The sequence below is a fragment of the Tachysurus vachellii genome, chromosome 2 (assembly GCF_030014155.1).
Source record: "Tachysurus vachellii isolate PV-2020 chromosome 2, HZAU_Pvac_v1, whole genome shotgun sequence".
Lineage (NCBI taxonomy): Eukaryota > Metazoa > Chordata > Actinopteri > Siluriformes > Bagridae > Tachysurus > Tachysurus vachellii.
In genome coordinates this window covers 21,565,357-21,583,548 of record NC_083461.1, presented here as the reverse complement: position 1 = coordinate 21,583,548, position 18,192 = coordinate 21,565,357, and the positions used below count along the sequence as shown (strand labels likewise).

At 38.7% G+C, this 18,192-nt stretch overlaps 1 protein-coding gene across 2 annotated transcripts in view; it reads left to right on the top strand.

The window, feature by feature from the left end:
• The window catches only part of LOC132860100 (SH3 and cysteine-rich domain-containing protein 2-like), a 35,734-nt gene that overhangs the window by 8,464 nt on the left and 9,078 nt on the right, over nt 1–18,192 (top strand). For both annotated transcript variants that reach the window (XM_060891175.1, XM_060891184.1), the window contains exons 2-9: nt 6,377–6,734; nt 8,056–8,150; nt 11,393–11,477; nt 11,573–11,685; nt 11,831–11,900; nt 12,702–12,757; nt 13,451–13,539; nt 14,351–14,402. In XM_060891175.1, the coding sequence (XP_060747158.1) occupies nt 6,377–6,734; nt 8,056–8,150; nt 11,393–11,477; nt 11,573–11,685; nt 11,831–11,900; nt 12,702–12,757; nt 13,451–13,539; nt 14,351–14,402 (918 nt within the window). The remainder of the gene's footprint in view (nt 1–6,376; nt 6,735–8,055; nt 8,151–11,392; nt 11,478–11,572; nt 11,686–11,830; nt 11,901–12,701; nt 12,758–13,450; nt 13,540–14,350; nt 14,403–18,192) is intronic.

Genomic DNA, 18,192 nt, shown 5'->3' with positions numbered 1-18,192 from the left:
TAAACACCCTAAAGATGAAATATGCCTATAGCTATACTGTAGCTGATCCACTTGAAACTGCAGACACACTCACACACAGTAACACACAGGTTACAAAGACCTATAGTAAGTAAATGGAGCATGATAAACATGTCCAGTGGTTTAGGTATAGGAATAAAACAGTCATTAACTGTACTAATTAAGTGTCCCATGCTCATTCTAGGAATGAACAACATGAACATCCTTTTCAACACTCTTGTAATGATTGTCTTCACAAAGTAATGTTTGTCTTCACTCTTCTACATCTGTATAACGTACTAATTCATAATCCTACTGTCCGGGTTCACCCTCAAGATAGAGAGGTTCCTTTCAAGGGTTCTTTCTTAGATGGTCTCAGGATGCTGTCAGATTGTACATTTGTCATAAGTTAAAGATATGTTTTTTTTTTGTTTACTTTAGACTAGCATTTCTGCTTCATTTGATGAGAGCAAAGAAAGAAAATGGACATGTTCAGTGCTTGATAAACAGAAGTGCACCCACGTGTGATAGCTCCTCTGCATGTTCGCTTAATTAACTGTGCCACTGCTTTTATGTGCTGTACAAATAAAACAGGATTAATAGTCTTATACTCTATCAGCACAATGTTAAATATTAATTTAGTTAGTTTTGTGCAGTGCAATAAATAACACGTTTGGGGCTTCCAGCTTATTTGGAGATATTTTCTTCAAGTTTATTTGGAGTATCATGGGTAATCAGTGTAGCTTAATTTAGCTGGCAACCTTAAAGGGATTGAATTTGCTCATTAAATTTCTACAGTGTAATTAATGTGCCCACATTATAAATTCTCCACGGAGGAGTTGCTGAGTGTTAGCGATAGAGTTGCTGTATGACATCACACATCACATGTCACTTTCATTGTGTGTCTGCTCTCAAGGGGTCTTTTGTTAGAGATCCTAAGAGATGCTTGTTTAAGGTAGAGAGAGAGAGAGAGACAGAGAGTGTGTGTGTGTGTGTGTGTGTGTGTGTGTGTGTGTGTGTGTGTGTGTGTGTTTGTTTAAGGGCTCACAACTTGATCTTCAAGGTGCAAAATTAAGTTCATGAAGAAACCCCCTGCTGTTTTTAGATTTCAGGATTCTAGACAAGGGTTAGTGTGCATTAAACCATCAGGTTATTATGACTCTTTTCACACAGTTCACTCTGTTTGTGTGCACATGTGCATGATTTTAAAAAGCCTGCCATGCTATCATTAATTATTCTGTGCATCTCCGACTATTTTTAGAGCCTATGCTTGAAAAGCAGCTGCAATAATAGCGTGTGTTTGTGTGTGTCATAGTTTTGGTTAAAGACAATCCACAATAATGAAACTGTGATTTGCAGCTAGTATTTCAGTTGTTTATCTCTATGTCTTTTTCTCTCAGTCTGTCACGTTGCAAGGGGAATTAGTGCCTAGGGTGCACTGGGACACAACAAACACACACATATGATATGCGCAGTACATAGACAATGGTGTCAGAATAAGCCTAAGACATTCTCACTTTGTCGCAATCTGTCTGTGGTGATTTGCACCAGTTATTGAAAGGTTGTTGTCTTCAGCATTTGCTGAAACATAGCTGTGTGTCATCAGCATAGTATTGAATGTTAACACCATATTTCTAATAATTGCTCCTAAAGGTACTGTGTATATATAGGGAGGAAAGAATAGGCTAAGAAAAGAACCATGTGGAAAACCAAATTTTATTTTTGTATACATAAACAGGTCACTGTTAACATTAACATGCTGATCAGTCTAGCAGAGGTGGGTAGAGTATCCAAAATCTGTACTCAAGTAAAAGTACAAGTATTTATGGAAATATTTACTCAAGTAAGAGTAAAAGTAACAATCTTAATAGTTACTTGAGTAAGAGTAAAAAAGTATCCAATGCAAAAACTACTCACGTAGTTAGTTACTAGTTACTTCTCATCTGATTGATATGAAGCAAAAACCCTGATTTTCAAACTACTTGGAGAGCTTTCACACACCTCCCTTAAAAGTGTCTTTATTCTGCTAATATAAAACACAGGTTGAAGTGTATATATAAAATGTGTTTAATGGTTTAATGATGTAAATGAATGATGTGCTGGGCTAACCTGCTCTTCCTTTTAAGATTAAATTACTTTATTCTTACATTTGTTACATTTTATAAGTAAGTACATGTATTCTTTAGGTAGGGATAAAACAAAATATAATCTCGTTTTTATTTTGTATATGTTCTACACTTTAGTGGAAAAAAAAACTTAGTCAAAAAAAACTTAAGTGAGATGTCAGGATTTGCGTATAAATGCAAAACATCTTACAGCATGCAATTCAATTTATTTTGTGGAGCATGGATATGAAAATGCAGACGCTTATAATGAACGTTTGTTGTTTGTAGGGTTCACAGGATTGCACGAGAGCGTATATGAGGGGAAAACATTCAGACAGTGTGTGAAATGTAGTATTACGTTAAGGTCAAAGTGCCCATAGTTACCAAATTACCATCAAATAGGCATAATTTTGACACTTACCGCTACGTGTTTTTTTAGGTTGGAGCTGGAATTCTTGTAAGCTGCAATGTCTGTTTGTTTTGGTGCACACAGAATGCATCGCATTATAAAGCTATTATTTTTTACTTCTTGAAGTGAAAATATAGAATTAATTTGAGGCCACAGGTGATCTGCCTTTGATAAAGAGCAAACGTCTTCCTCTGCTTCAGCCATCATCTTCCAACTAAAGGCGTGCTAAACTTCAGCGGGAGATGCTCAGCATACTCTCGCACAGCAGCCTCTCCAACGTCTCGCGAGACTTGTCATATAAACTAATTATTATTTATTAAATCTCATATTTATTAACATAGCGAAGTAAAAGTAGTTTTTCCACTAAAAATCTACTTGAGTAAGAGTAAAAGTACGCATCTTTAATTATACTCAAAAAGTACAAGTTACCCAAAAAATGTACTCAAGTAAATGTAACGAAGTAAATGTAATTCGTTACTACCCATCTCTGCAGTCTAGTAATTTTCTTTAAGCCCTTGGGTTTTGTAGGCTAGTAATTTAGTATGTTACCACATTGTGTTTTTGTATGGTGTCTGTAAGAAGGCATGGAGACACATCTTTCCATACGGAATTATTTTAGGTGCATTCCGGATATGAATACAACAACTGAGGACAGTAGGTGGGCAATGATACATCATGTCTACCTTTTAAATGAATAAAACCAAAAACCTTTTAACTGAGTTCAGCATCTGGGTTGAGACTTATGTGCCAGTTTACCACTGTATGCCCTGGCTTATAAAGTCACAACCTCTAATATATGTTCTCTTATTAGTGATGAAGCTATTATTAAGGGATTGACTAGATTTGGAAAATTGTGGACTGGACTAGAAAACTAATGGTCTAATTGTGTTTCTGGACCAGAGAATTGCCAGAGTGGTGAAAAATTGCTTGCTGGGTTGCAAAATACAACATTTACATGTTATCTTTCAGGAAACATGTTTACATGCTCTTGATCTGTCCCCTGACACACTAAACAGGTATTTTCACTTTGGTGTGTGCTAGTACAGAATGTTTGAGGTGTTTTGAATGCTGGGTTATCTGTAAAGCACAAACGCTCCACGTAAAGAGCATGTTGTTGATAAGCAAGGTCCACCTGTAGTTGGTGAAAACAGTTCAGAACAGGCAAATATAGAAATGGATTCCTGTCTAGTGAAGGTGCAGAATGATGCTAAGAACGAATGTTTATGAGATTTGGGGCAATGGTGGCTCAAGTGGTTAAGGCTCTGGGTTGTTGACTGAAAGGTCAGGGTTCAAACCCCAGCACTGCTACTGTTGGGTAATTGAGCAAGGCCCCTTAACCCTCACTGTTCCAGGGGTGCTGTATCATAGCTGCCCCTGTGCGCTGACCCCAACCTCTTCAGTTGGGATATGTAAAGAAAAGGATTCTGCTGTAATATACATGTGGTGATAAAGAATTGCCCCAATTTTCCTTGAATGCCCCAATTTTCCTTTCATTTCATAAAGAGAAGCCTGGTTGCAGTGATGTTGGTAAATTGTTAAGTCTGCTTTCTGACATAGAAGTTAAGATTAATGAAGAACAAAATGAAACGGACACACTTGGCAACTGAAGGAAAAACTACATTTTTAAGAGGCCGACTCAGTTACTGATGTGCAGCTGAAAGTTGTGACGGTGATCTATATACAGTTCACCAGATTAATGTTTTCTTAGATGAAACTCATGGAAAAAGTATTGAACTGGTTGAAAAATCACATCACAGCAATTAGGCACAGGGCAAAAACTGTCAGGGCTATATGGCAGGCTGTGAAAAGTAAAATTAAAAGAAGTGCACATGAGGTTATTTTCATTTTGTGTTTAGTCATGGGACCAAGCTAAATGCAGGAGTGACTGAATATAAAGATTTTTTCCGTTAAAGAGATAGTGGGGTGTCTGTTTATGGTCAGAGTCTCCAAACATTGGCAAGGAAAGAATCATTTTTGACATATTTCCTGCCCAAGTCAGTTGTAACCGTCATTCTTCATCTGCCACAGTTTAAGAAGAAGTAATAACACAGAGAAAAAAAGGTGTTAGACAATAGAGTCTCCTTAAAGTGGCAGCAGGAAGAGTTAAGTGCTGCACCTCTAAATCGATTTGATAATAGTAGCACACTGTGTAATAGATTGATAAATGCGTTTCTCAATGTGTTACACCTTTATTTTCTCCAATCATCGCCTCATTTACAGCACATGTTGTTTTGTAACAAACAAAGCTGCATAGTATTTAATTGCCAATTTAATACAATGTACATTCAGGTCTGATAGAACTTTTACTTCAGAACCTGTGGAGATGAGAAGAATAGCTGTTGATTTTTCCCTCAGCTCTTTATACGCTGAGGAATTTGCAGAAAGACAATGCTCAGATGACCTTAATAACAATGTGCCTGTGCTGGTTTAAAAACATAAAGTAGTTCTGGACTCTGAACTGACCTTTCTGGAACTTTCTACTGCAGTTCATCAGCAGTCCTTGGAGTTGATGGACTGTCTGTTGGGAGTTCTTGATGTGTTAATACACAAAGGTCAGTCACACAGTATAATTGGATAATTGTTTCTTGATACATGACATTTTAGATTACACTGGAGCATATTGTGTGTTGATGTGGGTCTCCTGTTTCTTGACCAGGAGAAATATTTTGACCATGTAGGCCATTGGTGTTTATTTGAGGCTATAGTGATTGTGATGGGTTTGATGACTATTTTTTATCACGGGTCAAATTTTTGCTTGTATGATGAAGTCAGTGAAGGGTTAAGTATTGAAATTCAGGGATCGGACGAGGTTGTCCAATGTCTGTTCAATTTCACAGTTTGGCAATAGAACCCTTGTATAAATGAGAATATAAAACTGTAACCTTTAATAAGCTTTTGGCTTGTGCAGATAATATCGCTCTTCATGGTATGGCAAAAAAACAGTATGTTAAATTTATGAGAAATGCTCTGAGGGTCTACAAGAGGGCCTCTTAAGCTAGACTAAGTTAGCAAAACTGAGAATTAATTGAGAATTGAGAATTTAATAGAGAATATTCATGCTAAGTTGAATAAATGGAAATATTTGCTACCAAAGATATCAAATAGGGGAAGAGTCCTGATCGGATAGGTCTTATTGCTTCAATGCTTTCTCATAAATGTATGGTTCTGGATCCATCAAGAAATTTCTTTACATTTTTTTATCAGCAGTACAGCACTGCTTTTATTTACTACCAACATCACCAGTACTTAGATGTGGCATGTGCCCAAGGAACCACAACTGTTCATCAAGGTTTCTGCAAGCAGTGTAGCAGATCCTGTCCTTCTCAAGGGAATGGGAGAGACCCAACTGGTGGTGATTTGAAGAGTGTTTGATTTTTAACCTGCTGATCTTGACAGAGCTGCAGTAGTCAACAAGCATTAGGTTTGAGTTGACAGATGAGGGATTCTTTAAGATGTATCTGAAGAGGGAATCATTTTGGCTACCAGCTGAGGAATTGGTTTTTAAGGTGGGATACAAACTGCAAAGTTAGCAATATGGTGTACAAAGCAAAAAAAAGTAGAAGTCTGTCCAGTCTTAACGGTGATGGGTTTTATAAAGAAGAGATTAACTCTAGGATTATGATTAATATAGTTTTTCTAAACGATGTGAATTTGAATTTTCAGGTGATAATCTTGATATGTGCCTGATAACAAGGGGTTTAGGCTAAATATCTGAAAGGGTTTTCTATTGATAAACTATCTTATAGTAAGTTGTTTGTATCAAATTAACAAAAGTCAAAATCAAAGTCTTTGTTCTCTCTCTCTCTCTCTCTCTCTCTCTCTCTCTCTCTCTCTCTCTCTTTCGCTCTCTCTCTTTTTTCACCAGCTCCAGAAACTGAAGCGCTCACTATCTCTCAAGTCAATGATGCGCAGCAAAAGCGTTGAGAACTTCTTCCAGCGGTCAAACTTTGAAGCCCTGCCCCCTGACAGTATAATCGCTACAGAGGCCCCACCCTCCATCATCGAGTCTCCCTTTTGTGATTGCCCTTTAACCCTTGAGAGGTCCCCATCCATCAGTCCGAACCTGTCTCTCTCTTCACGTTCACCTTCATCTAGCCCATCCCTGTCAATTAACTCCAACACCCCTCCCCCTGTTCAGCCACGCCCACAGAGAACACACTGCTTCTTGGAATATATGTTTCGTCGACCCACTGTCTGCCAGCAGTGCAAGCAAATCATAACAGGTATCCATGTTAATTTTTTGGAGTGTTTACAGATTATCCAGCAGTTAGTCATTAACCGTGAAGTTTAAAAGTGAATATGTGACTGACAGGAATTTCTCGTTGCTCAGGTGTGTCCTGTTAATTTAACAGGAATTTAGTTAGATTATTTATAAAGTCAATAGCTTTGAATGAATACTGTTGGTTTGATCGCTGAAGTTTGAAGACTGCATTTTTTTGTTACAAATGACAAATCAGTACAAATATCAGAAAGCTGTTTACAAGAGAAAAGCTAACTATTTAGCGAGAATCATTACACTAGCCTACATCAAATAGGTCGGCCAAGAAAGACAACAGCAGTTGTTGTTGACTGAAACATTGTGAGAGCTGTGAAGGAAAACCCCAAAAATGCAGTCAGTGACTTAACAAACAACCTGCACAAGTCAGGGGTGAATGTCTCACAATTTACCATTCGAAGAAGACTTTCAGAGCAGAAGTATACCAAAAGATACAAACCTCTCTTGAGCAGTAAGAATCAGTACAGAATGGAATATGCAACGTAATACAAAAGTCCTGGATCGAGGACAAACCTCTAGCAAAGTAATGGGAAGCCCAATGTGTGGTGAAAGAATGGGTCCGCTTAAGATCCAAAGCACGGTGGAGTTTGTGTCATGACTTGGGCTTGAATGGCTACATTCTCACTGTTTTTTAGTGACGATGGCACTTTATTGATGATGGTGGCAGCAGCAGAATGAATTCAGAAGTGAAAAGAAACATTCTGTTTGCCAATTTACAGAGAAAATGCATCCAATCTAATTGGGAGGAACTTCATCATGCAGCAAGACGATGATCTCAAAACTCAACAAAGGACTTCATCAGAGTAGAAAATGTAAAGTCTTTATGTTTGACCAAGTCAATCACCAGACTTTATCCCGACTGTGCATTTCTCTTGTTGAAAGGTATCAGTCAGGAGAGGTGTATAAATGAATTTATCCAGGTGTTGTGAATCATGAATAGCTCCAAAGAACAGTTAAATTGTTCTAAAGTTCATAAAAATTAATTTGTATATTAATATTATAATTAATCTGGTCAGCTCAGCTGTACATGTTCTAATATAACCAACCCAGAGCTGAAGGTATGTGTAGCTCTGTCACTTTGTTCTTTTACTGTGACATCATCATCATCATTATCATCATCATCCTCCTGCTTTTTATCTTCAGGATATTCAATTCCTTGTTTGGAATCACTGGTTTTTAATATTTTTATTTCACTTAAAATCTTAAACATAAAAATAGATGTAAACCCCACATTATCTCTCTCTCTCTCTCTCTCTCTCTTTTTTTAGGGAACTCAAAGCAGGGTCTGCGCTGCAAGACGTGCAAACTAGCAGCCCATCTGTGGTGCTCTTCTGAACTTTCACAGCAGGTTTGCAATGGAAAGGTAAGTCTCTCTCTCTCTCTCTCTCTCTCTCTCTCTCTCTCTCTCTCTCTCTCTCTCTCTCTCTCTCTTATTAACCATCACATTTACCCCAAACTACTTAGCCTCATGGACCATGAAACTAAATATTTTTACTCAATATATTAAATATTTCTTAAAAAAAAAAAAAAAAAACATCTTGAAGCATCTAGTGCTAGTTCATTGTTAAAAGTGTGTGAAATATTGATTTCTAGTGCAAAACAAGCATGAGACTCTGTATTCCTGCCTGGAATATTTAATATATCCTCCTTATGGGAACTTCCTTCATTCCCATACAAACGCTCGCTCTCTCTCTCTCTCTCTCTCTCTCTCTCTCTCTCTCTCTCTCTCTCTCTCTCTCTCTCTCTCTCTCTCTCTCTTTCTCACTCTTTTTCTCTTTCTCTCTGACCTTATCAGCATCTTCTCTGCTGTACGCTGACAGTGAATCATCCTCCAAAGTGGTTTACTCCGCGCACACACACACACACACACACACACACACACACACACACACACACACAAACACACACACTCAGTCATGCATTAAAGACTCTATTTTCCATGTCTCTTACGTTGATAATCCACCCTCTCCAAAAATAGCAGATTAATAACACCGTTCCTATTCCAAATCACACTGCTATTCTTGACTGCACTGGTGTTTTATTCGTTTTTAAAAAAAAAACAATTTGAACAGATGCTGCAATAACCAGCATGTGAGTCAGTGAGTGTCCTCGAAGATTTATCCGACATTTTAGGAGTCAGTGAAGGAAAACTGCTAAATTGTTAAACTATCTGTCTAACAAAGAAAATCAGACTGAAAACACTGTAACATCTGCATTCAAGTACAAGTACATTTTCAGTTCCCAGATGTTGCTGGATATGCCATAAAGATGATGTTACTACTGACAGAAAACACCACCTCCAATCAGTATCCAGAATTTATCAGCAATGTAGGCTGAAATGACCTGAATATTTGGTAGACACAGTTAGACATGGGTTTGCCGCAGAGAACAAATTCACAAATACTTTGGATTTTTATTTGTGACTGTGATATTTGTGTGTTTCTGAGCTCAAGGCCAGAACAGATTAGCTCAGGGCTGAACAGCACCAGAGCAACGGGTTCAGTTCAGTTTGCTTTGATTCAAAATACTGATTTTTTTTCCTGATAACACAAGACTAATGCTACCAAGAGGAAATGGCTGATGTCATTTCGTTTCTAGTGGTTATGTTAAAAGTATTTAATCGGTTTAGCAAAATCTGAGCAAGAGTGGCAGCAATTGAAAAGAAAAGGAATAAAATTATTGAAAATGTGTTTGTGTTGGAGAATGACAGACAGGTTCAGGTTGGACGACTGATAATGAGACTCAGTTTATCACCCCGAGCACTTCTTCCATCCCCCCACCATCTCTCTCTCTCTCTCTCTCTCTCTCTCTCTCTCTCTCTCTCTCTCTCTCTCTCTCTCTCTCTCTCTCTCTCTCTCTGTCCTTTCTCTCCTTGTCTCATTATCAGCACAGAGTGTCTCCACTATCGCTTGTAATTCACAGATGGCCCACATTCATAAATTAACATGTCCAATTGTATTAAATTAAATAAATGTGTTTATTCCCAAGGAGGCAATTAGTCGTGGAAGAGACATGCATAAAATTGACATCACACAACTGCAGCAGCTGCAGCAGCATCAGTAACGAGAAGAAATTGCATAGAAATGGTTTAAATACGCAGACATCTTGGCATACCCATGTCACAAACTACACAAAATTAGAGTTCATGGTCAGTGTTTGTTCGTTTTTTTTGTAACCAAATCTTTTTGAACAGCGTCTTTTCTTAAAGGTTAAACAGTGCAATGTGCCCTGAATTGAAATGAAATCGATTCTTTTGATTCACCGGTACATTTTATGAGTTCTGTTCGACTGGGTTGCCAGATACCCATAAAAATTGGTACATATCTGGTAAACATCTGCAAAACAAAGTCCTAATCTCTATACAGCTCAATGAAGCGTGAAATAATAACTGAAGTCAGAATAAAAGACGAGAGAAATATTAATTGTACATACTACATGGCTTTTGAACCCACAGTACACGACTAATTACCTGGACTGATGTTGCTTTCTCACAAATCTGCATGTGACGGCTGTTTATGGTGTGATTTTATGACTGGTCATTTCTGCATTAAGAGAAATAAGAGAGAAAAAAAAGAAGATTGAAATTGATTCTTTTGATTCGTTTGGTATTAGGCTCAGATTCCCACTGCACGTAGTTAAACAACACCCGTCTGCAGGGTCGTACAGGGCTGTAAACAATCCAGCGGGTCCTGTGATTGCAGCAGTTCCATGAGAGCTGCTGTTACAGCAAATTAATCGACACCTGCTTATGAAACAGTATCCAGCACTCGACAGCATCGTGCTATGTTTTGAATTGAGAATTCTTAACATTAATACTGCTTTTCTGTCAAATCGAGCGTGATTCTTTTATTTTTCATGCTGTTTAAGGACTGTAACAAGGGGCTGAGTAAAACCTGCTAGAAACAACTCCCTCACCCTGTCCTCTCTTTCTATCTCTCTCCTGCTTTTTCATACACTTTTTTCTGCCTCCTTCAGCAGTTATACACAGTTTCTCAGCTTTTTTTTGTGTGGGTGTGTTTTTATTTAACCTCTGTCCGTCATGGATTTTATGTATTTTAAACAAGAGACACTGAGCTCTACAGCTACATTCCATTATTAGTTATTGATGTTTGGACTTTTTTTTCTTCTCCCTCTCTCTCTCTCTCTTGATCACACCAAATCACTGTTTCACACTGTTTATAAGAGCTGCTGAGTAAGCATGTGCATGGGCTGATAATCCAGTGTGTGAGTGTGTGAGTGTTTCTAGATGAGTGTACACTGCTGTTGCTTCTCACCAGAGGTTTATTTCATTAATTTCATCTTTTTTTTTTTTTGGTCATGTCCCATTTTGCTCCAGCTTGACATTCCAGCTAGGAAAACATGTCCATGTTGAATGATAAGCTGTGAATTCCAAGTATATACATTTCATTACTGGCCAGTGTGGTCTTTTTTTAATGTGAACCATGAAAGTATTTTATTTATATCATATTCTTGTGTTCTGCTATAGCTACCTGAAAGTGTACATTGAGATAAAAACACATGCACTCCAAAAGATGTTTTATTCAATTTTCATGTCGTCACTTCTCATCCCTCGATACTCCTCTCTGTCCTGTATTCTCATGTCAGTCAGGGGCATTCAAGCGGAACTTCAGTTCTCCACTGCTCACTAACGAGCTGTTTACAGTCGTTAAGGAAGCCCTGCCCACTCAAGGTGAGAGATTTTCGTCTGCTGACATGGCTCTTCTTCATGCGTACGCAGATCTCTTGTGTATAGCAATATTCCTCTGTCTGTGTGTGTGTGTGTAGAACAGGGACAAGGCACAGTGGACCCCGTGTATGAAGCCCTACGATATGGAACGTCTCTCGCACAAATGAGCCGATCGACTTGCAACAGCATCTCAGAGTCGCCGTGTCAACAGGTGAGATTATCCTTCATGACGTGATCGCATACTTTAAATGTAACAGAAACATGGAAATATTTCGAGGATTTTATTTGTTTGTTTGGACCTAGATGAAGCATCCTGTACTGTAATGAGTGCGATTCTGTCTGTCTCCCTGCTCTAGAGTGAAGAAGGACAGGAGAAGTTGGACAGTGAATCTGTTGCTGAAGAAGAGTGTGGTGCTGAATCAGAAGGTAAGACGACCAAAAGGACTCACACTTGAAGTAACTTGAAGTCCTGAGTCTCTCTATACACCCGAGTAAAAGGAATCCTGGGTTATCTCCTTTCAGGTTTCACACTGCTCACACTTTAGCCCGGGATTTTGATTTTATAATTAAAATAATGTGACGTTTCAGCCTGTACGTTGTTGATGCTTGTCTGAATTATTAAGAAAAATTGAGGAAAAAAGACCAGGTCTGAAGTCCTGCAGTCCCAAACAGGCATCGTTATTTTTCACCGAGCTTCTGCAAATCTTTCAGTGAGTTCCTTATATATTCGGTTATTTCTGACTGCCTTCCAGTTTGTCCTGAGCAGACTCTCTTGAGCATAGCTCTAAAAATAAAGCTGTCTATTCTTCGCTACAAACGATGCCTTTTCCGTCACTGTATATGATATGTATATATAGCACAGGTTCTTCAGCATCTGATTGGCTGTCTGTTGCTGAGCATCGAGCCAAACAGAACACGTTGTACAATGCGGCGTCAACACTGTGAAGCGTTCTATTCTTGCCTCAGAGAACGGTTTTGTGACCCTGGGGTAAAAAGCCACAAAATACAAGTGTAAAACGTTTCTCCCAACCGGAGCTAAAAGCGGGGTAGAGGAGCAACAATGACCCCGGGGTTAAAATCAGTGTGAACATGTTCTTGTGACTCTAATGTGATCCACTCACACACAAACTTCTTTAACACACTCAACCAATTTAACACACTGTCTGTCATTTTTCTATTTCATGTCAATCTCTCTCTCTCTCTCTCTCTCTCTTTCTCTCTCTGTAGTGGTGTCTCTGGCCGAGAGCGAGAAGAGTGAATTGGATGACAAGCTCAGTGTACAGGTGAGAGATTTCTTGCATGAATTTCAGTCTGGAAAAACACTGGTGTGAAATTGAAGGCCATTAACACAATAGGACAAATTGTAAATAAACCTGAGACACTTCTATTAAAATGAACATGTTGATCAGCTCATTAGAACACATATCTATGGGTGAATTCACACATTGTTCAGGTTTATCAAAATATTTTATAAACACCAGCACGTCTTCTGGCAAGTTCTGTTTGACTGGGTTGCCAGGTATTCATAAATATCAGTCCATGTCTGCCACCACAGTCCTAATGTCTACACAGCTCACTAAAATAATACATTTGTACAGTCAAAATAAATATTAATGGTATTAATTACCAGGAAAGATGCTGCCTTCTCACAAATCTGCACATGATGGCTGTTTCTGGTGTGATTTTGGGACTGGTCATGATTAACCAGATTCAGGGATCTGCTGCACGTGAGAGGAGATGAGTCTGAGTTGCTCGTCATAAAGGTGCAAACATGCTTGAAAATATCTGAGCATCTGAGACACCTCAAAGACAGTGTAACTCATGTTGCTGACCATCAACGGCGGAACACAGAGATTTGTCGTCGAGCTGTAGGGAGTGTTGTTTATTCAGCTACAAGGAAATTACACGCTTACAGTAGTGTTGTAGGGTGCACTTTACATCTGACTCAAGCTGTGTGTGTGTATGTGTGTTTCCAGCCACCCAGGCGTATTGAGCTTCACGCCATTCACACCTATGTGGTGTTGTACAAGTTCCTGCCTCAGGAGAAAAACGACCTTGAGCTTCAGTAAGTAACACTGTGTGTGTGTTTGTGTGTGTGTCTGTCCTTGTGTATTTAGTTTTTCACCCTTTGTTACACACACACACACACACACACACACACACACACAATCATTATCAGGTCTCACTGCAGTATAAAATTTTGATGAGGAGATAAAAAGTGATCTTCTGCATTTTTACTCTGAGGTTGGAAGAGAGACTTATATACAAATACATGTAGATCAGCCATAACAATAAAACCACAGACAAGTGAATAATGGTTATTATCAACATTGTTACTGTGGCATGTGTCATCGGGTGAATAACGTTGATAATTAGGAGTGTTACTTTGGCATGTGTCATGGGGTGGAATATATTAGGCAGCATGTGAACAGTCAGTTATTGTAGTCGATGTGTGGGAAGCAGGAAAAATGGCGTGCGAAAGGATCTGAGTGTCTTTGACATGGGCTGAATTGTGCTGGGTAGACAACTGGGTCAGAACATCTCCAGATCAAGAGGTTTTTTGGGATGTTCAGTGGATAGTACCTAACCAAAGAAGTACTAGGAAGAACAACCAGTATCGTGGTCATGGACATCCTAAAGCTCACTGATGTTTGAAGGCTAGTCTGTCTGGAGAGGTGAATATATTCTGCCTCTGGACAGATACCAATGTGCAGGTTAATCTCATGATCTGTCAGTGGATTTAATGTCATGGCTGATCAGTTTGGAGGTTTTATTAAAGGTTTTATTAAACCTTTGCTGTGATGTTTAACAGATGATGTAGTGTATCATTTCGTTGATTTGTTTTGCTCCTCCTTTCCCTCTGTGTTTGTCTTAAGGCCCGGTGACCGTGTTCAGGTAATCGACGACTCAAACGAGGACTGGTGGAAGGTGAGAGCAGCTCATTTCAAAATAACATCATGATTTAAATAAAATTTTAATGAAAAAAAACAACAACAACACAGAGGTATTATGGGTCGTGGGTCTTAAATTGTTTCATTTTCTGTCCAATGCCACTATCGGAAATCTTGAGGGTGTTAAAAGCACTACTGATTCATTAATAGTATCATTCCTTTAAAGGCTATAAAGGTTTTTTCCCCACGGAGGTGATCAGAGGAGACACATCTTACTCAAAGACATTGCTTATATCATGGAGTATGTTTTTGATGGATTGAAATGAATAAAGAGAGATGTACTGTAAGCATAGCAGATGAGTGACTGGTCAGCTTAGCGTTTAAACCGTGTACAGGTTTTCTTTCATGGAATCGAATTAGCTCTAGACTGTATTTCTGAATAAAACCTCTTACAGTGTCAAAACTTTCTGCAGCAAAATAAGATCATGTTGGTCTCTCAGGATTTACTATACAGTGAAGAGATCATTTCTGTCCTACAACTTTTTTAAAGGTCTCACAGCTGTCTAGGGGCTACGTGAAGTGAAGAAAGGAAAATAAGCTGCTCAGTCTCACTCCCTGAAGCACCATCTTTCTGCTTTCAAGTCTTTTCGAATCCCTTCCATGTTCGCAATCATTCACACGTCACAGATCCAAGAGCAGCTCTTTTTGTCACGACTCCATAATCTGCGTCACCTACGTATCATCCCTGTGGACGTAGATGAGAAGGATTAGAACGGCTCACTAAAATATAACATAAAACATTCATACAGTAAGAAAAAAAATAAATAAAGAGGTTAATATCTAAAATAAAAAAGTTTAAAATGCAGCACATTTGTTTTAGAATGCAAGTGCAGATTCAGTTTACTTACTTTTAAAACGCACAAACACAAAAGATACGGACATTGATGTATCAAAATGTGATACATGGGACAAGAAGATGATCACAACTTCTCCTAGATGGAATACAACATGACTACAAAAGATAAAATGAGTGCTAAACAAAATGTGACATAAACACTAGTGCTCATTAAACATAAACATGAATCAGGTGCAAACAGTCACGTGACTCAATTGTCATGATCATGTGGCTTCACCTAGTTGATGGGAGTTGTAATCCTGTGGGTATTGGGTGCAACCCACAGTTTTCAGTGATGTAATTCGTCAACATCAAACAATGGCTTGGCCACTAAGCCCTTCGACACTCAAGATCCAAGTCTGTATATTTTGCTCTTTCCTGCTCACTGGCCTTCTCTGTCCTCTTTTCCCATGGGACATTCAGCTACAACCACCTGTCTTGATGTTTCTGACACTGTGCTCATTCTGTTTTCTAGAAACCTCAGCTAATGTTATAGCAGTGAGGAGAAACACGAGTTGGTCCACTTTTAATTTCCAGACATATCTTCACAGCATACCAACTGATACTGGACTGGGTATTGGCCAGCCAGAGCGCAGACCATGAACTTCTAATCCATTGTATTCTGTCTAATTGTTAAATTGGAAGGTTGGGGGTTCAAATCCCAGCATTGCTAAGCTGAAACTTTTGGTCCTTAACCCTTTCTGCTCTATGAGTTCAGTATTATGGCTGACCCTACACTCCAATCCCGCCTGATAAGCATTTCTCTGTTATGTATACAGGTATGTGACAAATAAGAGGTTCTTCTTCTTCACTGCTGGTTTCCTGCTTGTCTAACTCTGCCTTCCTGTTGGCCTGCACATTCTCTCAAGCAGGCAAAAGATTAAGAAAAGAAAGAAATAATACTCCCTGCTGTTCATATCCAGAGTGCGAGCCTTTGTTTCTTCACTTATGCTCCATCACTGCTGCAGTTTGAGTCCTCATTCATGATGAAAGAACATAAAGGACTAAAATAGCAGCTTTATGAAAATTGAATGAAGTTTTGTCCCCTTTCAGTGGGGACTCTCACTGGAACAAACAGCACACTGAGTTGTTTCCTCCCACTGCATCACTCACAACATAATTTTCTTATAACATCTGACACAGTCTCCCGCTATTACTTGAGAGTCTGCTTTTGAGAAGCATCAGGTTCACAGCAGAGTTACATCATATTTTGAGTGATATCTTTTCTCATTATAACAATGTTCATAGGTTACAGTACTGAAAAATGTGTGTAATTCATTACACTCCATCATATTAAAACCGCATAGCAGACTGTTCCAGACAGTTTGACTGGCAGGTCTACAGTACATCACTGACAGTGAAAAAACAATCAGGACAGTACAGGTGCTTTATTTTTGGCCAAGCTCTAGCGTGAGGATTGGAAAATGTACGATATTGAATGTACTGTAAGGAGTCTTATTAATGATTCAGTAGAAGAGGGAAAAAACGAAAGGTTCAAACAGACGTTTCATTTGCATTTCATTTTGGCTTCCACAAACATGCATGATTATGGGAGAAGATAAATGTAATTTCAGATATGTGTGGAATTAGCATGTTGTAATTAGCATTTAAATGTAAATAAAGTCTGGCATATTCTGGCATATGTTGGGCTAGAGGAATGAATGAATGATTGCGTACACTTTGCCCCGGAGAGAAATCTCTCTCTCTCTCTCTCTTTCTCTCTCTCTCTCTCTCTCTCTGTATGTGACTCTCTGTGTCTCTGTCGGTCTTGATTCTTTGGCCACATGACAGAAGGTTGGAAGACACAACTAATAATGTTCTGCCACACACACACAAACACACACACACTCAAGCAACATAAAAAGACTACCGAAATGCATTTCATTCAATGTTGAATGAATGAAAAATTAAATGCTTAGACAAAATATCACATGAATGCATCTTCTTCACAAGTGAACTAAAGGAGCATCTCATCAGAATCCTAAAAGATGCCTTAGATGTGCCATAGGTGCCCTGATGGAAGTGTAAGAAGAATGGCAGATGAAATGAGAAAGGTTGCAGTAGACCATGTGCACAAATATGGATGTTTCCTTTGTATGAGACATCAACGAACCTGCAAACTCGACTGTGCTTTTTTTCATATTCTTAATTCTGGGTAGGAATGAATTCAATTTTATTTAGATAACAATGCTTGGCAATGGACATTGACACACACAGAGTGGCTTTACAATCTATAAATCTATATATCTGGGTGTAAACTATACAATTTAAATGTAACATTATTCCTAATGACAAGCCAGAGGCACTGTTGGTGAGGGATGTGGTACTGTAGCACAGTGGTTTAGGTGTTGGTCAGTAGATTGGTAGGTTGCAAGTATGAATCCTAGGTCCACCAAGTTGCCAGTGCTAGGCCCCTGTGCAAAGCCCTTGTATAAAATGAGATTAAAATTAAAAAGTTTCTCTGGATAAGGGTGTCTGCCAAATGCTGTAAAATGTAAATGGTGAGGAGAATATATACATATATGTGTGTGTGGAATAAGAGACTCAAAAGGGAGTGTATCTTCATCTGAGTGGCATCTGAGAATATGATTAAAAATTATTTCCCTTCTGAGAGTGTGTACTATATGGTCAAAAATTATTTCTAGTGTAACCAGGAAATTCATTCTAAGTTTAATGTAAAGTCAGTCTTGTTGAAGTTCCATGTTGGAGACCTGAGTGCAAAATGTACCAATTGCAGTTCAAAGTCATCTACATTTTTTCTTAGTGCCACTATTCTAGTGCATGTAACTCCAGACTGTCCTTGCAAATTCAGAGAGCCAACAAAATACAAATCAAATGCAAATCAGAATTAGGGCATCAGGATGGATCAAGCAGGTCCAGAGAGCAGGAGGAGTCAGGATAACTGGGATGTCAGGAGAAGCTGTTCCTTCGG